This window comes from Orbicella faveolata, unplaced genomic scaffold (assembly GCF_042242905.1).
Source record: "Orbicella faveolata isolate gen_17 unplaced genomic scaffold, um_ofav_v1 contig_35, whole genome shotgun sequence".
Classification (NCBI taxonomy): domain Eukaryota; kingdom Metazoa; phylum Cnidaria; class Anthozoa; order Scleractinia; family Merulinidae; genus Orbicella; species Orbicella faveolata.
Genome location: NW_028301564.1, coordinates 29326832 through 29346655, shown reverse-complemented (window position 1 = coordinate 29346655; position 19824 = coordinate 29326832). Strand labels below are relative to the sequence as shown.

At 40.2% G+C, this 19824-nt stretch overlaps 2 protein-coding genes across 6 annotated transcripts; both read left to right on the top strand.

The window, feature by feature from the left end:
- Positions 1 to 310: 310 nt before the first annotated feature.
- Positions 311 to 9818, top strand: LOC110056499 (uncharacterized). Of its 4 annotated transcripts, none has more exons than XM_020762990.2 (6): positions 311 to 662; positions 1730 to 1773; positions 3054 to 4024; positions 4560 to 5049; positions 6074 to 6270; positions 7510 to 9818. In XM_020762990.2, the coding sequence occupies exons 3-6, from the start codon at positions 3075 to 3077 to the stop codon at positions 8297 to 8299; spliced, it is 2427 nt and encodes an 808-aa protein (XP_020618649.2). In that variant the 5' UTR covers positions 311 to 662; positions 1730 to 1773; positions 3054 to 3074; the 3' UTR covers positions 8300 to 9818. The 4 variants fall into 4 exon arrangements, with proteins under 4 accessions (XP_020618649.2, XP_020618651.2, XP_020618650.2 ...); XM_020762992.2 differs by lacking the exon at positions 1730 to 1773 and adding an exon at positions 1311 to 1448; XM_020762991.2 differs by lacking the exon at positions 1730 to 1773.
- Positions 9819 to 10886: 1068 nt separating this feature from the next.
- Positions 10887 to 19200, top strand: LOC110056516 (protein unc-50 homolog A-like). 2 transcript variants are annotated; one of them, XM_020763016.2, is made up of 7 exons: positions 10887 to 11189; positions 11749 to 11774; positions 12536 to 12601; positions 13373 to 13493; positions 13780 to 13916; positions 14383 to 14484; positions 17480 to 19200. In XM_020763016.2, the coding sequence occupies exons 1-7, from the start codon at positions 11017 to 11019 to the stop codon at positions 17614 to 17616; spliced, it is 762 nt and encodes a 253-aa protein (XP_020618675.1). In that variant the 5' UTR covers positions 10887 to 11016; the 3' UTR covers positions 17617 to 19200. The 2 variants fall into 2 exon arrangements, with proteins under 2 accessions (XP_020618675.1, XP_020618674.1); XM_020763015.2 differs by having other exon boundaries at positions 13780 to 13925.
- Positions 19201 to 19824: the final 624 nt, after the last annotated feature.

Genomic DNA, 19824 nt, shown 5'->3' with positions numbered 1-19824 from the left:
AGAAAAAAGTACCGTCAAGCCCTGTGAAGGTCAAGGTCATGACTAAGAGCGAATTCAGCAGACTCTCCTTGGCCAAGGGTTTTCGGGTGTGGAGAATCCCCTGAGTGAGGTGACTGTCCCCAGCATTCTCAAATTTTATTAAAGAATGATATATCCCGGCCGACGCCCAGCCAATCTCGTTTCCAGAGCCCGCGTCCCGTTAGCGCCTCCCCCCCCCGCGCCCCCCCCCCCCCCCCACACACACACACCTCCCAATACCTCCTCTCCCAGTCTCTGTCCCCTCATTTTCTCTTGCTGCCGACTGTGTGACAGACGTCACGAAACATACCCTATCACCTTCGGTGAGATTGCGTTATTTAAAATCGCACTTGCAGTCAAAATAGACATGACCAAGACCAATTGCAAGAGAAAATGAATTGAATCAGCCTCTGGAAACTGACCAACCGAATTAGCATTTTATAGTTGGATTGCCGACATGCATGCAGTCAAGTATGTCGAGTATGGCAAACGCGTAGATAATCAACACGATCGGTAATTCGAGAAAGCGATCGAGGGATTGTTTTAAGTCAATTACAGCTGGATCACATTACTTAAGATCAACTCCAGTTATTATCTTTATATAGAGACGATCTTCCAAAGGAAGTCACACATACTGACGGCAGGTAACACTTTTTAGTTCTTCTTTGTAGCTTTGTTCTTTCAGGTCTCTTTTGACTTGTTGTTGTTTCAAATGGAGATATTGCGAATTATTGCTATTGTTGGGCCTACGAGTAATCCTCTTTCTCTTGTAGCTAAATCTACGTCCAACAGTTACGCTTAGTTAGTGAAATTGTACTTGTGAAAACAATGATATAATTGTCTCGGCCTCGTATCTGGTCAAACGTTGGATAATCGCTCATTCGCATCACTGTCTAGTTTGCGATCAGACCTGCGAGACGTTTCTCCGATTTTTCTTTGCCGCATCATATCATCTTTCCTCAAATTCCGGATCCATTTTGTCGCCGTCAGCATTGTTTTTCTAAATGGCTAAAACGCTCTGGGCGTGTTTGTGTTGCACTCATTCAACGAGTTTCACTGTATACAAAAGACTGTTCATTTTGTTGCATTTTGAGTCGAGAGACCACCAAACCAGCATGCAAGAGCGATTCTAAAATTATAAAAGGTCTTGCAATTAAGTGAATTGCTTTTAACCTATTTAATAATTTAATAAAATTGTATGTTGAAAGAACCTGTCACGCACTACTTTAAAAATCACAGTGCGTGACAAGCTTGAAAGTGAAAGTGAAGTAGTTTGTTTCCTTTTTTGCCAGCTCGACATGTATACAAGATACCCAATAGATCGAGTTTAAGAGATAAGCAAGTTACATTAAAGATTCGAAAAAAGTGGCTACTCCCTTGGGTCTAAGTAACCTTTGCTTGACCATCCATCACGCTTGGAACAACTTCCGGTAAGAAGCACGTCACTGAAACACCTTTTCCGGAGTTTCCGTGAAGGGAAGTAGACACAAAAATACAACAAACGTGCACGGACAAGGATACTACGGTTTTACTGGTAAAAAGCAAACATTAAACAAAGAAGGTTAAAATGGCCTGTAGTGTTCTTCATTTTTAAAATGACGTCATCGATTAGAAAATAACGGGAAGTAGTAGCCTCGCGGCGATGTTCCATGAGAGCGAAGTCAGGGGAGTAAGATATAAAGACCTGCATTGTAGCGTATTCAAATTTTAGGTCCTTGACAAGCTAAACAACTGAAACAGGAGAGAATAATTACGGTAAGTTGATTGATCATCACTAAGTGGCGTTCCCATGTTAATAAATGCTTGAGTACGAATATCGCAAGATATTTATTCTTTAATAGTAGACCCTTTTGAACAGGTTCTATGTGTAATGAATATCTGATAATCGCTCCTGTATAATTTACCATCATCCGTTACGGCTTCGCAACTCGCGCGGGTGAAAAATTACTGAAATATGAAAATCAAAAATGGCCAGGGAGATTAAAATGATTGGAGAGAGGTTTAAAGGCATTTTTAATTTGTCAATGCAAAAACAATTTGTAGAGAGTGTATGAGTCTAGTTTTCGACTGAATTAGGGAAGAGTAACACAAAAGGGGAATACTCCTTCTGAATTTGCAGTCTAAAGTTACATCTGTGACCTGTGACATGATAATGAAAGGCGTTGAAACCGTTCATGACCGAAGATTAAGAGAGATATTGGGCATTTACAAAAAAATGCGTGGAGTCTAGCCTGTTTAGCAAATGTTCCCATGGGACAATGCGGAAACTCTTCACTCGCGCGCTATGTCGAATCGAGCTACTGAATGAAACATTTCATAAAAACGAAACTAAGTACGAATGCTCAAAAACTGGCAAAGGTAAACTTAGATTCCTTCCCTAGATTCCTCCTATTCTAGTTGGGCCGACAGAAAAAGTCAACTAACTAGAACGTGACAATAAGAGAGGAACTAGCATCGGATCCCGAGGGGGTGTAGAAATACGTACAATTCCACTGACAATGTCAAACCTAAGTGAACTAGAAGTAAATTGGATGAAAAACTTACATAGCAACCATAGTCTACAAGTAGTCCCTCTTTCTCTTAGTCCGTCATGCGTTTCGCGAAAGAAAACTGCGAGGAAAAAACGGCCGCGCGACCAAGGCTGACGAAAGATATTCGAGCCTCGTTTAGGATCCGGAATCTGAACTTCTAGACAGGCAGAGTCAGGAATCCGCGCCAAAAGCACAGCTGATCCAAGTTCAGCTGTATTTTCAAAATCCACGAATCCGCATATCGCAAAATTCCGTAATCCGCAAACCTATTTACCCCCCGTCTCCCTGATTGCAGTTCCTTTGATGGTTTAGCCTGGAGTCAGTACAAGAAATTAGCTAACAGATACTAGTAATTTTCACAGTCTCTCGTGGACAGAAATGAGCACTCGGCTCTGTGGGAGATTTATATGGAATGAAATGAAATAAGTCATTTAAATTAATTTAAATACTCGATTTATATTCAGTTTATCAAAAGTAATCGATTTTTTTCAACTTCTTTTCAAGGGTTAATAAGATTATTACATCATGTCAGAGGAGAGGATTGGTCTGGCCTGCTCCGGTGGTGGGATTCGTTCGGCCGCATTCAGTTCCGGCGTGTTAAGAAGGCTTCTTCACCGCGGAGTCAAAATCGACTACGTTAGCTGTGTGTCTGGCGGGAATTATGTCGCTGCATCTTACCTGGACTGGAAATACAGACACAAACAACAAGATGGCCACGAATGGCATAAAAAATTCTTCGAGGACATGCGTAGTAGGGTTGGCTACGTTTGTAACTGGGAAAGACCCCTTCAAGGCATTGTGGAGACCATCATACTCGCTCTACTTCTAATCACGGTCAACCTTGTCATCCCTTGTGTCATGTACAGCGTTGGAGCTTTTACCGCTGCTTACGTCATCGACTACGTGCTCGGCAGGGTCATGCTTAAAGGCTTCAAGTGCATCGACGTGCCCATGAATTCAACCGGAAGTGCTACCAACAGTTCTGCCACAGAAAGGCACTGCACAGCAGAATTTGCCATCAGTGACCCGGAGGTACGAGAACAATTTATCTTGTTCTTTCTGCTGTCCATAACATTCATCGTCTTCTACTCCATCAAGGTTGTCGCTCCGATAAGATTCCGCTCGATTGCTCGATTCTTCCAGGTTTTAAGTGGAGTGGTGTTTATGTTCACCTTTATGCCTTGGTTGATACAGCAGTTCTTTGAGGTTTTACCTTCCTGGCTCAACACCATGGTGATCGTGCTAAGTCTGTTCTTCTGGCTCGGATTTCCGCCTTTGAGAAAGAAAGCCTCGCTAGCTCTCGTGTTATACTTCTACGCCTTCGTGGTGAAGTGGCGAGTGTACCAGACTAAGGTGATTGGCATTGCTTACGATGAACACCTTTTCTACAAACTCCTGTTAATTTCTGGAGGCTTCATCTGGCTGAGTCCTTATTTTGGCATGTTCAGCATGACGGCAATTTTTACTTATTACAAGTAAGTAGTGGTGTTAAGTTACTAACTTGCCTATCTAAACAGTACGCGTTTTTCTTTTACATAATATGAAAAAATGGATTCCGCGAGCCAACCCGAACGCCCTTGGTGCAATAAGTCCAAAAATTAATTTCTTTTTTGACAACGTTCTGGTGGACCAAACAAAATCTAAGAACTAGGGAACAGTGCTAAGTTATCCTCTTGGGTAGGCTCTATATAAATATCTATATCGTTATAATTATTATAATTATAATCATCATCATCATTATCATCATCATTATTATTATTATTACCATCCCAAGATGCGGAGATGTTGCGGGTATTACTATGACGAATTGAAGTTTCTGAGGGAATCGTCCTGATGAATTGCGAGGCTCACCTGTGTCCAAGAGACTTCTCCTCCCGGTTTCACTAGAAATGTTCACGTTCGTTCAAGGTCCGAACATATCAACTCTAGGACGTCGCGTCCTCCCTAATGAATGGACTGTTTTGCAGTTACGAATTATCTTAATTTTGATGGTAACTTGTGGACTTTCAGGTGGAGGCTTCAGAGAGCGTTCTTTACAAAGAAGAGTGTTGGGTCACTTGGTTGCAAAGGAATCGGCTGCCGAGACTTCTTTCCAATCCTCTCTTGTTGCCATCATAAGCACGATCCCGCCGAGGACCCTCTCGTCATGTCGGACCTTGAAGAGGTCACACCCCAATATATCAGCAACGTGGCAGTTGACTATTGGCGCAAGAAACCGTCCTTGAAAGAGCCATCCTACAGTGTGATGGCTCTGTCACCGACCGAAAATGAGAGAGTCGACCACCAACCGGGGGAGCCTGGAGTGGAAGATACATTGTTGCCAAGAAACGTGAACCAGGCTGATGCCATGGTAACTTCTGCTGCCGTGATGGCGATAAGTCCCGAGCAGGACGAGCCGTTCAGGGATCTGCAGATCCTCTTAGGTCTCACACTCAGAAAAGGTATAAGAAGTAATCCCCATGATTCAGTTAGGTGCGTAGGGAAAGGAATACTTAACAAGGTAAGACACGAGGGAAAAGTGTAGAAAAATAAACTGACTCGTTTGCATTCCAACATTTATGCGTCTGCAGTTTAGGTTATAAATCGAAATGAGGATGGTTTGGGAGCCCATGACGCGACAATCCTTGGACGGTTGTAAGAATGATAATGATGGGGACGGGCATGGCGACGGCAGCAGAGCCGACGGCGGCGTCCGCGATAATGTTTCCTCTATTTTCACTGTTTGTTCGTTTAGCGGCCATCTCGAATAATTGACAGTCCCCCACCCCCCCTCCCCACCCGTTTCCCAATGTATCCTGAGTTTTTTATCGTTTACCTGGACTTCTCAAGATGATTGCACGACGATCAAACAGTAAAACATTGCTGAAGAGCTGTTCACATTCTTTAACAGCTTGCCACCGAAGTTGATAGAAAACTGAGGCAAACAGTCCAATAATTAATTGTTTTAGGTCTAGTCGGTTTTGGGCGACTTTTGAGCCCAAAAACAAACTACAACAAAAACCCGGAAAATTCAAAATTTTAAAAGAAGAATACGTTCGCCATACGAACATTAAGTTCATTAACCAATCACACGCCATACCAAGTTGCTGCCAGAAAAATTTCAGTAAACGTCAATATATTTCGAGTCCAGTTGATTCAATGTTTTTAAAGTTACAAACGTTCAAAGTTGGTGAGCCTCAAAAGCACCTCCCCGTCGTCTGAATAGGATTAAACTCACGATAAACCAACAGACTGAGTTACTAAAGGTTTTGGTCAATGCAAGTAAATACATATCAGCGCTGAGGCCTTCTTTGGGTCGATAGTACATACCTGTAAGGTTTTAGCTTGCGTTTGCAGCGCTTCGAGTAATCATAACCCGCGAGTTGGAACGTAGGACACGCGCGTGTGGAGAGGAGCTTTTTCCTTTTCCTCGCGTGTATGCGCCGCGCATGTGTCCTCGCTCTCGTGCACCACTCCAACTTGCACACTGTATCATTCGAGCACCTTCAGTGCAGGCTGCCAATTTTTGTTTCGTTTTGTTTCAGATTTTACCAGTTTTAATCCAGAGCATCGCCGCATTTCCTGTAATATTTCTCGCTGTTATTTCCTTGTCACACTGGAACATGAAGCATACTGAGGGTTACGCAGTCGCTGTGTTTGTGGCATATGTGGTAATATTTTTTGCCATTGCTATCATGCCAACGGGCGGTGATCCGCCATGGTTTTTTGACAGATTTGCAAGGTGAGAAATTGGATTATTTTCGTATCTTGTCTCTTTATACGGTAAAGAAAACGTAAATTTGATGGCTGCGACCAATTAGCCAGGATTTTTCTTAGGTGGGGCTAAATGCCGTTTTCAGAATGAATGAATGAACGAACTTTATTTAAGGGTCAGAGTGTTAAGCTAGATATTAGCTAATTGTGGACGCTAAAAGAACGTTCCAAATACAAAATGAAAAAAAGTTAAAGTAGGGATGCTACGAATGCTAATAGTCTGTTTTAAAATTTACAATCGTCAGTTTTAAAATCGTTCAAAATTTACAATTCCGAATTTTTTTTTTAGAACATTCACAAATTTATAACTTTAGTTAGAAAGTGATAAAATTCCATTGTAAATTTCGGTGAATGAAGTCGTCTTTGTTTCTCACTTTGCTGTTATTATTTTCGAAGATGAACTAAGATGAAAATGGATGATGGAATTTGCTGTTGAAACCACAATAGTTTCCCTTACCGTTCAAAATGTCTGCAAATAACAGACAGCGAGGATGTTGTGTAGCAAACAGTGGCGGATCTATGGGAGCCCCCCCCCCCCCCCCCTTATTTTGGGTAAAAAAAGAAGAAATAACAGAAGGAAGAATAGCCGACAGGGCAAGCAAAGCAAAACCGGGCTCCCCCCTTAGCTCAAGGTCTGGATCCGCCACTGACAAAGATATCAATAACAGCATCTATGGCGATAGTTGATGATCTGTTGTAGTGCTCATTCATAAGAACCAGTGGATTCTCTTTCGGTGCTCACTGTATTGTGCAAGTATGTTTTCAGCCGCTTGGGAAAGCTGAGGGACCACTCGCTCTCAGCTAAAGTTGCCGTTACATTAATGTGCACAAGATTCGTGACAGCAAGTGTATGTTGGGTAATGAACATATCTGGCATTGCAGCTTGGAAAAGCTTCCAGTCCGCTACTGGGGAGCGGGGGGTTGTTCAATTTTCTCTCACTTATTGCGCACCGCCCAAACTCTACATCAAATAACATTGGGCGAAACATGTTGCTCTCCGGCGTAGAAGTTAGCTGCTTCAGCGACGTCGCTGTAGTCTGAGCTATCACCCTAAACCTCTGAAAGCAAGCAGATGAGCCTGGATTTATTAGTCTGATCCTTGCTGGTCGTTTTTGCGCTTTCAGACTCTTATTGTCCTTCTAATCAGTTGTCTAGTGGTTTTCTCTTCCTGGTGCTAACACCAATCTCTTCTTTTTATTCTATTAAGGTGGTGTCATGTGCATCTGTATCACGTTCGATTGCTGCGCGAAGTCTTTCAAGTCGATAACGTTGGTCCCATTCCACCAGCGCTCTTGTCTCTCAGCGACGCTGGGCGCCTGGAGAAATTCGGTTTGCTGCCTCTGCTGAAAAAGAGGCTCAAAAGAATCCTCATCCTTGATGGAAGCTTCATCAAGAACGATGAAGATTACTCCAAGCACATTCTGAGATCACTGGACCAAGCAAGACGAGAATTGCACTGCGAGTTCGTGGGATCGGAGGAGCGCGATGTCATAGAAGAGATGAGAAAGAAGTACGTGGATGTCCCTCGGGGTCATCAGCCGAGACATTATCGATTTAAGGTTCGGTATTACAACAAGAATCCGCGAGGAGGCTACTTGGAAGTCGGCGAAGGCGAGATAATGATCATTGCTCCGCGTCACCCTGACAACGGAGAAAAGCCTCCGCCAGACATGGAGACAACTTGGGGCCAGTACACCCGCGACACCGGAAATGAACTGGACCCGAAAGAATGGGGTCCAGGCCCCGTTCTGCGGGCCGAGGATGTTGATCGGCTTACATTTTGTTGCTGTGAATGTTGTCATTCAAACTCGAAAGTTCTTCGCTGGATTTCGAATAAGCTCTGCTTGGGATTCCCGAGTACCTCTACCGCCAATCAATTCTTCACGCCTTCCCTCTTTACAGCCTATCACCGAGAGGGATATCGCGCATGCGTGCAATCCGGTGCTGAAGAATTCCTGACCAATGGAGCGACCATTGACCTCGGAAATATCGTGTAATACAATCCGCTTCTCAAGATCTTTGATAAAAAAGTGGTGCATGCTATAGACAATCATAGATAATACCGTAAACTGCCTTTTATTTAAGCCCCTCCCCCGGTTGTAGGCCCATCTACCTGTAGACCAAAAACTACATCCGGTTAAAAGTCCCCCTCCCCCTGGATATGAGCCCCGCTCTAGCTTTCCTTGTTTTGAATTCGTTTTATTAGGAGGTTTTAAAGCTTAATTAAAAGCCAGTAAATCGGAAAAACGTATTTCGATCAACAGAGGACCACACAGCTTTAGCTCGTTTCGAAACGGTTTTTTATGCCGGTTTCAATACCCCTCGGATATAAACCCCTCCGTTTATATGCCCATCTAACACCCCTTACGAAGTTGTATAAGCCCAGGGCTTATAAGCGGCAGTTTACTTTATTTGTACGTTGTGTCAGTAGGCCGGTGACCAAGAAAAGATCAAGGTAAGTACCCTGGTCTTCTCTTGGTTTAGACAGAACAACTTTGTCGCATACCACATTTTTAGAGCGCGCTGCTCGAGTCAGGTGAAATGGGACACTACTTTTACCTATGAACGTTGTCTCAGGTTATTGTGGCAGGGTTTCAAAACATGTTCCCAAGTAAGTTGTAGTCTTGTTGTGCAGAAAACGATTCTTGCGATACTGCTTTATTACAGTTTTATTGCTTAAATCAGAACAGAAAAATTTACAACAATTCTGAGATCAATCAGGTACTTCTTTCACTAGAGAGTTTCTTTCTCAATCAGTAAAATTAACCTGAATGTCAGGTACGATATTAGAACATTCATTTGGAATGCGATATTTTGCAGAATCGGTCAACGTCGGCTTAAGTGCAGATATCTCATTGAGTTGGAGATCTATAGGAGACGAAAAAAACTAAATACACTCTTTTTTTTTTCTATAAGGATGTATTTTATAAGAATATCGAAACTGAAATTTGAGCAATTTTAAGAATATTATAAGAATAAACCCGAGGCTGGGATTTTGAAAAGAATATAATTTTGTATCGGTTCAACATTTATAAATACAATACAATTATATGTTTTTAACTAAACCATATAAAATTCTTCCTTTCTCAAAACGGCAAAACTAGCCAAAAAAAAAAAACCAACAAAAACAGGACTAGCTGTATGTTCGATGGTAATACATTTCTGCAAGAAATTATGTGCGTGATATCAGGCTTAAATGCCTGCAGACTAGCTCCTAACAGACACCAGATACATTCGAAAACAGAAATGTCACACGCTATAATCTAAGAATATTCACAAGAATATTTTCAGCCTAAAATCGGTAAAAAAATAAGATATTCCGTCATTACTCTTATAAAAAAGAGTGTAATACTGATTGTATTTCTCTGTTACTCAATTGTTACTCGTTGTTCATTCTAATCATAGCTATATCTAGGATGTAGAGACGAGTAATGTCTAAACGTTCGTTTATAAGAACATTGTAGATATCCTTAGTATGATGTAAAGATTTATCAAAGTAAAAAATTTGAGAATTTAGCCAAATGGTGATGTCGTATACTCAACCGAATATGAAAAAAGTATATATATCTCAGCCAATTTGTATCGAGTTTTTTGAGACTTAGTGGGGAGGGAGGCTTGGGCAATGTTCTGGGGCACGAAAATGTTTTCCCACCGCTAGGTTGTGCATGATTTTTTGGGTAGGCAATAACTTGTGCAATAATTTTTTTAACAGCAAAAATAGGGCCTGGATGAGAAAGCACGATTTTTTTTCAGCCGTTTTTGCTTTGCATGCCTCCCCCCGCCCACCGCCCACCCCTTTCGCCTCAAAATGATTATGGTCCGTCCCTTATTATTGGACTAGAATCCCATTCATGATCCAGGGGGTAGTAGAAATACTAATAGTCGCTTCATGCTACAGAAACCGGGATAAGCTCAGGCCGGATGGGTCTCTCGGCTCGTGTGCAGAACTTGACTTAAACTCGAACTTGAACAGACGGTAACTCGAACCTTTCTTGATTTACAATAATAATAATAATAATAATAATAATAATGATAATAATAATTTATTGATTTATAGTGCGCTTTTTAACATACCAGGTGATCAAAAGCGCATTACAACAATAAATAACCTAAAACTATACAAGTATTAAAAATCTACAATAAAATTTTGATGATTTCCCTGGAACACCGAGTTATTAGCAGGAGCCATAATTGATTATGGCTCCTGTTAATACCAGGTCATTAATCAAAACTATAACAAAATTCTCGAACGTGATTGGCTATCAGCAGCCCGATTTGAGCATTAATTGGACAGTATATACGCGCCATGCTTGTAATTGGACAGTACGCGTCATTTTGGGCGCGCTGTTGCGGTGCACTTTGTTGAGTAAACTGCTGTGTCTTACAGCATTCATAATGACGTTTAATCGTTCGGCGCTCATGATTACAGACCGAATTGGACTCCACTCAGTCCTATTACCATTATTAATAGTATAAATATTTCTATGCGTGACGCTTGCTTACATTGCGTGATTCCTCGATCGCGCGCGAAAGGAAATTTTCCTTGCAAAGAATCATGGAAGACTTTGACGTGTCAACGCATGCGCAGGAAGTAACCCAAAAACAACTGTTGTGCAGTTTTATACCGTGTTTGCGGGAAAATTTGGAGTAAAAGGCGGTGTTTTAATGACAAATTATTAGCTTTTTACAACCAGGATTGAGTTATATCCCAGCAATGTTACCAGAGCCTGCAAATTCGTCTTATTCTTCGTCTACAAAGAAGCGTTCCAGGTGTATGTCGACCTCCATGCAGTACAAATATCTTCGGCGGATTCTAAAATATCGTCATATGGATTTTGAATTTGCTCTGTGGCAAATGTTGTACCTTTGCATTTCACCAAGAAAAGTGTAAGTATGTTTCATCTTTTTTCGCGGACTGTAGACTTTGGGGGCTGAAGGCAGCTGTTTTTGAGATTGACTGACGTTGTTTCCATGAGCTTTTAGTACGTAAATACATGTGCAACTTTGGCGATTTTGTCTTATGTTTCTACAGACGAAATTCTGGGTGCAAAAGCTATTTGTTTGCTTCTTTAAACTTAAACTTACTTTGAATTGAAATTTCCCCAGCTTTTTCTTTTTTGCTTATCCCTCAACATGTTAAATAAAATTAATCATGCGTCTTCATTTCTTGTGTTTTTAATAATCTGTACAATTTTAGTAGGTCTTGTAAAAAGTGGGGAAGGACATTGCTGTGTTCTTTGCCTTTCAAGGGAATTTTATGTGAATTGAAGCAAACCTGGGACAATTTTACCCCATATTCTGTCCTGTGATCAGCTTTTTTTTCTGCTCATGAACAAGGCTATTATTTTATAGTGTTGTCTGTACATATTGCCCTGCAATGCCATAATTATATTTATCATAGTACTGCTTCATATGTTAAACATGTCTTGCATTTTTATTTCATCAGATACCGCAATTTCCATTACCACAAACGTAAGTATTGTTACATGCTGTCCAATATTTCAACAAGTAAAGTTTGTCATCTTCAGGGCCGGTACGACAATGCAAGGAAAACAGCAGCTCAGGAAGAGACTGTAGCTGTGTATATATCTCTTAACGTCAAATGAATGAGGGCTCTTTGTATGCAAAAAGTAAATATTCAGCATTTTTACACTGTAAGGACACCAATCTTTGATATTATATGAAGAGCGTTCATTCTACAGTTGCCAAAAAATGTACAAAAAAATTTGTTTGTGTTGAGTCAAATCTACAACTTGACAAGGAAGTTGTAGATTTGGGTCACATAAAGCAAATTATTCAAGTGGTGCATTTGTCGTAAGGATGGTTGTCATGTGCGGCAAACTGTACCATCTAAATCAGCACTTAACTCATTGAAACATATTCCTTCCCTGTAGATGTAGCCCTCTTCCACTGGCAATGTTGTAAATCAAGTAAGGTTTATTGCATATATATCCCACACAACAGAAAGAGGAATATTTGATAATTCTCTAATAGGTATGGTCTAATCTCCTGCTACATCCTGTCCTAGCAAACAAATACATGATAAATTGTGGACTGGTGATCCCTAATGCTTCTTTGTATTTGCCAGATTGTTTTAGCCCTGCCACTTTAAATAGGACGACTTACAACTTACATGTGCTTTTGTACAATTTTTACATCATCTGTATCTATATGGTCGTACAGTGTCCTAAATATCCGTGCCATTAATTAAACTCTGACTGTTTCCACTGCAGAAACTAAAGACCAGTGGGCACGAGATGATCCAGCTTTTCTTGTGTTACTTAGTATTTGGTTATGTGGTAAGTGAGCAGTAGATATGATAAATTGCCATTGGAATCTTTGATACCTCTTTTAATGCCCGGAGGTATCCAGTACTGGAAATGATGTCGAGTTATAATGGACATTGTCCGACCAAATCTTGCTATTGTCCGACTAAGTTTATACTATGATCGAGCATCTTGACCATGCACCAAAATGACTTAGCTATTAGTCGTGAAGGTCTTGTTGCAGACCATGTTTACTTTGAAACGCATTAATAATCTGAAAATGCAGCGGCCTCTCATTGCTCTTAGCCTGTTTAGTGATGAGAAGGGGCTGTAGTTACAGGCTACAGTCTGTAGTTGCCGAAGTCCATAAGGGAGTTACATGTGCACTTCAAATTATGTGTTGGAAAAAACATTAAAGACTTTACTTCACTGAGACTGCTTACATTGTTTGTCCGCTAGTCTTATGGTTGCCCAGCACCTTATGCAGTTCCATTAGGGATGGGAAAAAATGTGTTATTTGTCACTGTGATCTTACTCACTCCCAAATGGTAATTTCAGTTTGGTTTGCCTCCTGATTGTCAAGAGTTGAAAACTGGTTCATCCAAACCTCTGAGCAAAATGTTTGCTCATCATAACATGACGTCTTATATATTATAATAAGTTATAGTAAACATGTTTGTAGTCTAACCATAATAACTTGAAAGTAAGGCTGCTATCAGATTCACAAATTCCATTATCTTTAGTAACAATTTCATTAGCCAAACTTAACCTGAGTTTGCATGTTCTTTGTTTTTGTATTGACAGGGTCTTCAATTGGCTTTGCTATTGCACTGAAGCTACATTTTTTAGGATTTTTTAAGTTCTTATTATGGGTTGTGTTTGTGGACTGCATTGGTGTTGGTCTCATCATAGCTTCATTATTATGGTAAGTGAAACTTAATAACACCCCTGTGAAGTTCAGTAAAAATGTTGCTAATGGGTTCCTGTTTGTCTTGGAAGTGTCATGTCCATGTCACAACTCAACTGTGGGTTTTCTTCAAATTCTCTGTGGTTTGATTCCAGAGTACATTTGCAAGGTGTACAATGTAAATAAAGATTTGCGGTGTAGTACAGTAGTATTGGTTGAAAAGTAATTTACAATAATTACTTTGCTAAGGCAAAATCTATGGTGATTTTATTCAAATAGTGACTGTTTTTCCTGTTCTTTGCAGGTTCTTTTGCAACAGATACCTACGGATATCCACAGCTCATGATCCTGGCCAGCGAGTAGAGTGGGCCTATGCATTTGACGTCCACCTAAATGCATTTTTCCCACTGCTACTTATTCTTCATGTCATCCAACTCTTTTGTATGCAGAGTAAATACCCTTTGTTTGTTAATGCACCAGTTGCTAAATACATTTAAATGTCTCAGGTTATAGGTAATGATCCTCCCTACTTTGCAGTACACCTTTATCTCCACCAGGTCCTCCAAGCACTTGTTGCAAGTTCCACCATATTTGTTAATGTAATAAGTTACTGGTCTTAGACTTCCTATCTCACTTTGACTGAATTAATTCTGGTTCTAAAAAATTTGAAGCACAGGTAAAAATTGAACTGCAATAGATATGTACATCAGGACAGTCTGCTTTGAGTCACCTGGAGCCTTGATTTTCACACCTGTAACAAACTCATTCACCTGTAACAACAAGGGCCCATCAAGTATGTTCAGCCATAACAGGTACCACAGATTATGGCCCTTATTGACAACCCTGTACATTGTACATTATAAGCGTCTGATCACAGGAATACCAATCTGTTGATTTTCTGTTTCAGTTATCATAGACCACCCACTGTTCATTTCAAGATTTATTGGGAACTCTCTTTGGCTCGTAGCTCTAGTGTATTATATCTACATCTCATTCTTAGGATACAGTGGTGAGTTAAACCCTGTCAGTGTAAGCATGATTATTAATTCAGAATAAATTTTCTACTCTATTGACCATAAATGTACAGTCATTTACAGGTACCGTACATGTAGTAACTACAATAATTTTAAAATTAGTGTAATGCCATTCTGAGAATTTGGTGTTACATCAAGACAATTTCCCCTTGCTGGTGATGATGATTGCTTTATTCTCATCACCTGTCTTTTTGACAATGTGTTTAAGGGACTACAATCTTGGTCAAAAGTCTTGAGACACTGCACTTTTGCTAACATATGGTCTTCTGTCCACCTCCCCCTCTCTGCCCCCAACACAGTGTTCATGATGATTCATTCAGGGAGGACCCACTATTCTCCAACATTGCTTTGGGGGAAAGGGGGCTTGGAAAATTGAATAATGACCTCCCCGTTTAAAGTAATGCATCACCAGTTGGCATTTGGTCAAGTGTCCCAAGGACTTTTTGCAAGGATTGTAGGTCATTCAATTTTTAGACAATTTTAGCTGTTACCAACTGGTCATGGACTTAACTTTAATTTGATATTAACAGCTTAAAACTATAGACCTCAAAAGAGAAACATTTATGGAAGCCAAAAAGGGACATGGATGGGCAAAATTAGAGAAAATTGAAACAGACTGTATAAGGGTTTACTTAAAACAAAAAATAGATAGTAGCTGGACTTTTTCTGTTGTTTCTCACATTAGAAAGTGGATGGAAAGTAAACTGTGTATTGAAGCTGTTGTTATACAGTGTAATGTTATTTGCAACTTGTCTTGCTGCATCATTGCAAGACTAGTTTGAGGGTCCCCTATACCTCTTCTGAAAACAGTTTCACGCAAAAGTAATTGGCCTTTTCACGCATCACGAAAAATTCGAAAAACAGCTTCACGTTCACAGAAAAAAGTAAGCAATCACGTTTCACGTGAAAATGCAAAGGCTAAATCATGTTTCACGTAAAAATGCAAATTCTATTCACGTTTTGCAAAACATACAAATACAATCATTACAAAAATGTATCTGGCAATACTGAAATGTACCACAGTAGATATAGCTGCACATGGCCATATTTTGATAATTTCAGACTCTCTTGTCGTCAGCATGTCTAGATTTTTTGTGGATTGGGTATTACGCATGTACAGTGGAACCCCATTAATACGGACACCAAAGGGACATGCCAAAGTGTCCGTGTTATCGGGGTGTCCGTATTGAGCCGTATTTAAGCAGGCTCTCAGATAAAAAGTCACGGACACATGTTTTATCGATACCAAGACTAAGGCAGACATTTTTTATGGCAACAAAACGTTGTTTTGATTGTAATGTAACTGTAAAATTAAACTATGGAAACCTTATGGTCATTTAACTATAAAGGTTGACAATGCAGACTGCAGCTAGGTCATGCACGAGGTCACCAAGCAATTAAGATTACAATATGAATAAAATATGCAAATGCTACCTTCGTGAAGACAAAAGAAAGAATCCAAAAGACATATTAACACTTTGTTGACATATTTCGGTTATGACATCGAAGCGATGGTTGAGCAGACATCAGTTAAGGCTGGATAGAGTGTGGATACTGACAGATTAATTCACCTTTTCCGCAGAACCCTCCATTTTCTGCCTTTTCTCGATCGAAATGGCGTGATACCCCACGTGCATGACACAGCGTGACAGACTAGATTCTAGGCCCTCCTGGTTCACTGTTGCTGTGGTTAGTTCTCAGTCCTCCATCCTCACGCGTGTCGAGAGATGTCAAGAAAGGCAGGCTGTCACGCTTTTTACATCCAGTTTGGTGTAGTTTATGAGCGTTTGTGACGCTAAAATCTCCAAAAATGTGAAAAATTATTCCCACAAAAGGCGATGGTTCACAAATCACGCAAAAGTAAATGCATTTTTCATGGATCACGAGAAAATCAAAAACCAGTTTCCCGATGACGGAAAAATATAGATTCACGAATCACAGAAAAAAAAATCCTCATTCACGCTTCACACAAAGAAAAAACGCCCATTCACGCGTCACGAAAAAAGTATAGGGGACCCTCTAGTTTTACAGAACATCGCTTGGTGCTGGTAGATAGATAGCTTTAATAAGTAAAATCATTGCAGCCCCCAAAGCGGCTGAATTGTGACATACATGTACTTTACAACTCATTAAAATTACAAATATATAAAATAAAGATAAAACCTAAAAATATCGTACAATATGATAAGATATCTAAACTATTTATAATTAAAACTATGCTTCACGATAAAAGTGTTTCTAAACCTATATCTTACAAATGGGCAGTTCGAAGTATCCCTGGCTTCGTGTACAGTAAGTGGACTTGTTACATGGAGGCAGCAGTTTATGAAGCTTATGGCATGGGTCCACCATAATTTGATCAAATAAAGCTTCACCTAACACCTGTCTCCTCTTGTACAGTGAAGTATAAATGCCTGTAGCTACTAGAACCTCGGGGTAGGATAAGTCAGGATGTAATATCCACAGGGTGCATAGCATCACCTTCTTTGATATGTCGTTGAGATTTTGCTAATAAAAGACTACTACTCAGCTTTTGTGGGAGGCGTGGTGGTCTCATGGTCAGTGCGCTCGTCTTGGGATTGAGCGGTCCGGGTTCAAGCCCCAGCAGGGGACCTTGAGTTGTGTTCTTGGGCATGATACTTTACTCTCACAGTGCCTCTCTCCACCCAGGTGTATAAATGGGTACCGGTGAACTTAATGCTGGGGTGACCCTGCGATGGACTAGCATCCCATCCACAGGGGAGTAGAAATACTCTTAGTCGCTGCATGCTATAGAAACTGGGATAAGCTCCGGCGTGGTGGGCCACTTGGCTCGTATGCAGACTTTACCTTTACCTACTCAGCTATTTGAAGTTTATTTTGTCGGTCATATGGCTCTTGAAATAATTTAGAGCAATTTAAAATCTGTTTGTTTGATGGGGTTGTTCAAGGAGTTTGTTTTAACTTGAAAAAATCTTTTTTTTTTTGCAGCATTACCATTTCTTCGGAGTACAGTGGTGTTACTGTATCCTGTCCTGTTGGTTGTGATTGGATACATAGTGTCTCTGGCTGTTGGTTGGAACATTGGGCAGTCATTTATGCAATTTTATGAGTACAGAGTGGTTTAGTTGACGAGACTGGCAGTAATGATGTGGAAAGTGAGGAGGATGCACACCTCTCCAGACAGCAACTGTTATAAGGATGCAAGGCTGTCGCGAGATAGAAGGTTGTACGCCATGGGAATATCAGTAGTTCAGTCAGAGAAAGCATCATTTTAACAGACAGTAAAATTTGGGTGGTACCATGGAATTAACGAGATATGCAGCCCAGAAGTCATTGTTATTTACCACAGTTGCTGCATTTGAACATGTTTGACTATTGAACAAATAATTTATGGTACTTTTCTGTGGGTAAAAATTATACATGTACTGCAACAGCAGAGGGCAGCTTCAAGATAATTTGAAATGATACATGTATTTAATGTAATATTCCTGTAAAAAAATTAATATTACTTTTGAGCTAATTTTGTATTGAATGGCCTCAGTTATGACTATTCTGGTTCTGTAATATATAACTGGCCTAGCTGATCATTGGTTGGAGAAAGCCATGGAAAAATATCCACGCGAGTGAATGAGATAGAGTATTGTACACCTGAAAAGTCATCTGACATAGCAAATATCACGGAAGACAATGTTTACTATGCACTGTGGGTCTGATCTGTAAAGAGTCAATTAATTTCAGGAAAGGTTTTGGGGTTTTTATACTCTGTTGGTTCCCACATTTGAAAGTAGATAGAAATTTGTGTATTTAAGCTACTGTAGTTACACTGTGCAATATTATTTGCAACTTCTTGCTACATTGTTGCAAGACAAGTTTTACAGAACATTGCTAAGTGTAGAATTGCCTGGGCAACATTCAAAACCCTGCCACAGTGTTGCTGTAAGTATAGCCAAACCTCTACTGACGGTTACTTCTCTACTATGGCCAATTTTTTTGTCCTGGCAAATGGTCCATAAATTCACTCTTGTTTTAACCATTCTACAATGGCGACTTCTCGACAACAGCAACGGCCACTAAAGCCTGTCCCAACTGCCAAAATAACCTCTCAAAACTGGCCAGTTCATCGACTGATGAACGGTGTATACAAAACTCCATTTTTTATGGTAAAAGGTGAAATTGATTCATACTGTGCATCGTTGGTCTTTGTTTCTGTTTGGTTTGTATTTTATCGATATAAAATTATTTTGATTGTGATATGTATTTACGTGCTATAATAAACATTTTTTTAAAGACAAAAATGTTGCACCCCCCCCCCCAAAATGCAAATATCATATTACACCCCTACCTCCCCAAAATGGCCAGCTCTCTACAAAGGCCGCTTTCCTCTGTTCCCAAGGTGGCCATTGTGGAGAAGTTCAACTGTACTACGAAAAATAGAACTTACTTTTACTTTGTGAAACAATTAATTGCACTTGCTACAATAGAAAATTCTTCCCTAGAGCAAACAACACTGTATAGTAGAAGTTGTCTCAACCTCACTCCTAGGGTCTCCCGGGGCAGGTAGACGAAAGACCCTGGGACATGGGTTAGTACTGTCTGTCCCCTTCCAGCAAATGCGGGTTATTTACTTCATGTTGTACAAAGTGTTAAATATGTATTTGAAGTAAATTAAAAGTATATGAGAGAAAAGGAATAAAAATATGCAAATTTTACATGGCTGTATACTATTGAGTAATCATCAATATTAAAAATCAAAGCTTGTTTTATGGCTTTCAATCTCAACTTCATGTCATCATAGCCTAAAGCCTGGTTCACACTTGTGAGATGTGCATAACACAAGTGAAATAAGCACAAACATAAGCACAAGAAAAGGAAACATGTTCCTTTTTTTCTTGTGCTTGTGCTTATGCTTATTTCACTTGTGTTATACATATCTCACAAGTGTGAACCAGGCTTAAGGCTGGATGTGTGAAGCCCTCTGGGTTACTGTTAAATATTCACCTCTTACTAACCGAGTGCAAGCATGTCTGGTAGTCTTTAGGCATGTCACACTTATTTCAGTCTGAATTCCTCTGATATCCTCATACTGGCCTTTAAATCCCCCCAAAGCTTTAAGGCAGGTGAGGTCACTGTCGTCAACCTCATAGAAAAGTTTTGCCACCTTACTTTTCTAATCCTGGAAAAATGCCTGTTTTTCTTGAATTCCCTTGTCTATCATGTTGTACAGAATAAAGGGTGTGTTCCTTTGGGGTGATCTGGATCAGGATCAGTGATCCAAGATCTGTCTGGATCATAGTGCATCAAAGAAACCGATAAATCCATGACCAGAGTGGATT

What these genes read in the sequence shown, in the direction of transcription:
- LOC110056516 (XM_020763015.2), top strand. Translation starts at nt 11,017, where the DNA reads ATGTTACCAGAGCCTGCAAATTCGTCTTATTCTTCGTCTACAAAGAAG. An exon ending in ACTTAGTATTTGGTTATGTG is followed by an intron (nt 12,602 to 13,372) that starts GTAAGTGAGCAG and finishes TTGTATTGACAG; the next exon opens with GGTCTTCAATTGGCTTTGCT. An exon ending in CCAACTCTTTTGTATGCAGA is followed by an intron (nt 13,926 to 14,382) that starts GTAAATACCCTT and finishes TTTCTGTTTCAG; the next exon opens with TTATCATAGACCACCCACTG.
- LOC110056499 (XM_020762991.2), top strand. Translation starts at nt 3,075, where the DNA reads ATGTCAGAGGAGAGGATTGGTCTGGCCTGCTCCGGTGGTGGGATTCGT. An exon ending in GGAAAGGAATACTTAACAAG is followed by an intron (nt 5,050 to 6,073) that starts GTAAGACACGAG and finishes GTTTTGTTTCAG; the next exon opens with ATTTTACCAGTTTTAATCCA. An exon ending in TTTTTTGACAGATTTGCAAG is followed by an intron (nt 6,271 to 7,509) that starts GTGAGAAATTGG and finishes TATTCTATTAAG; the next exon opens with GTGGTGTCATGTGCATCTGT.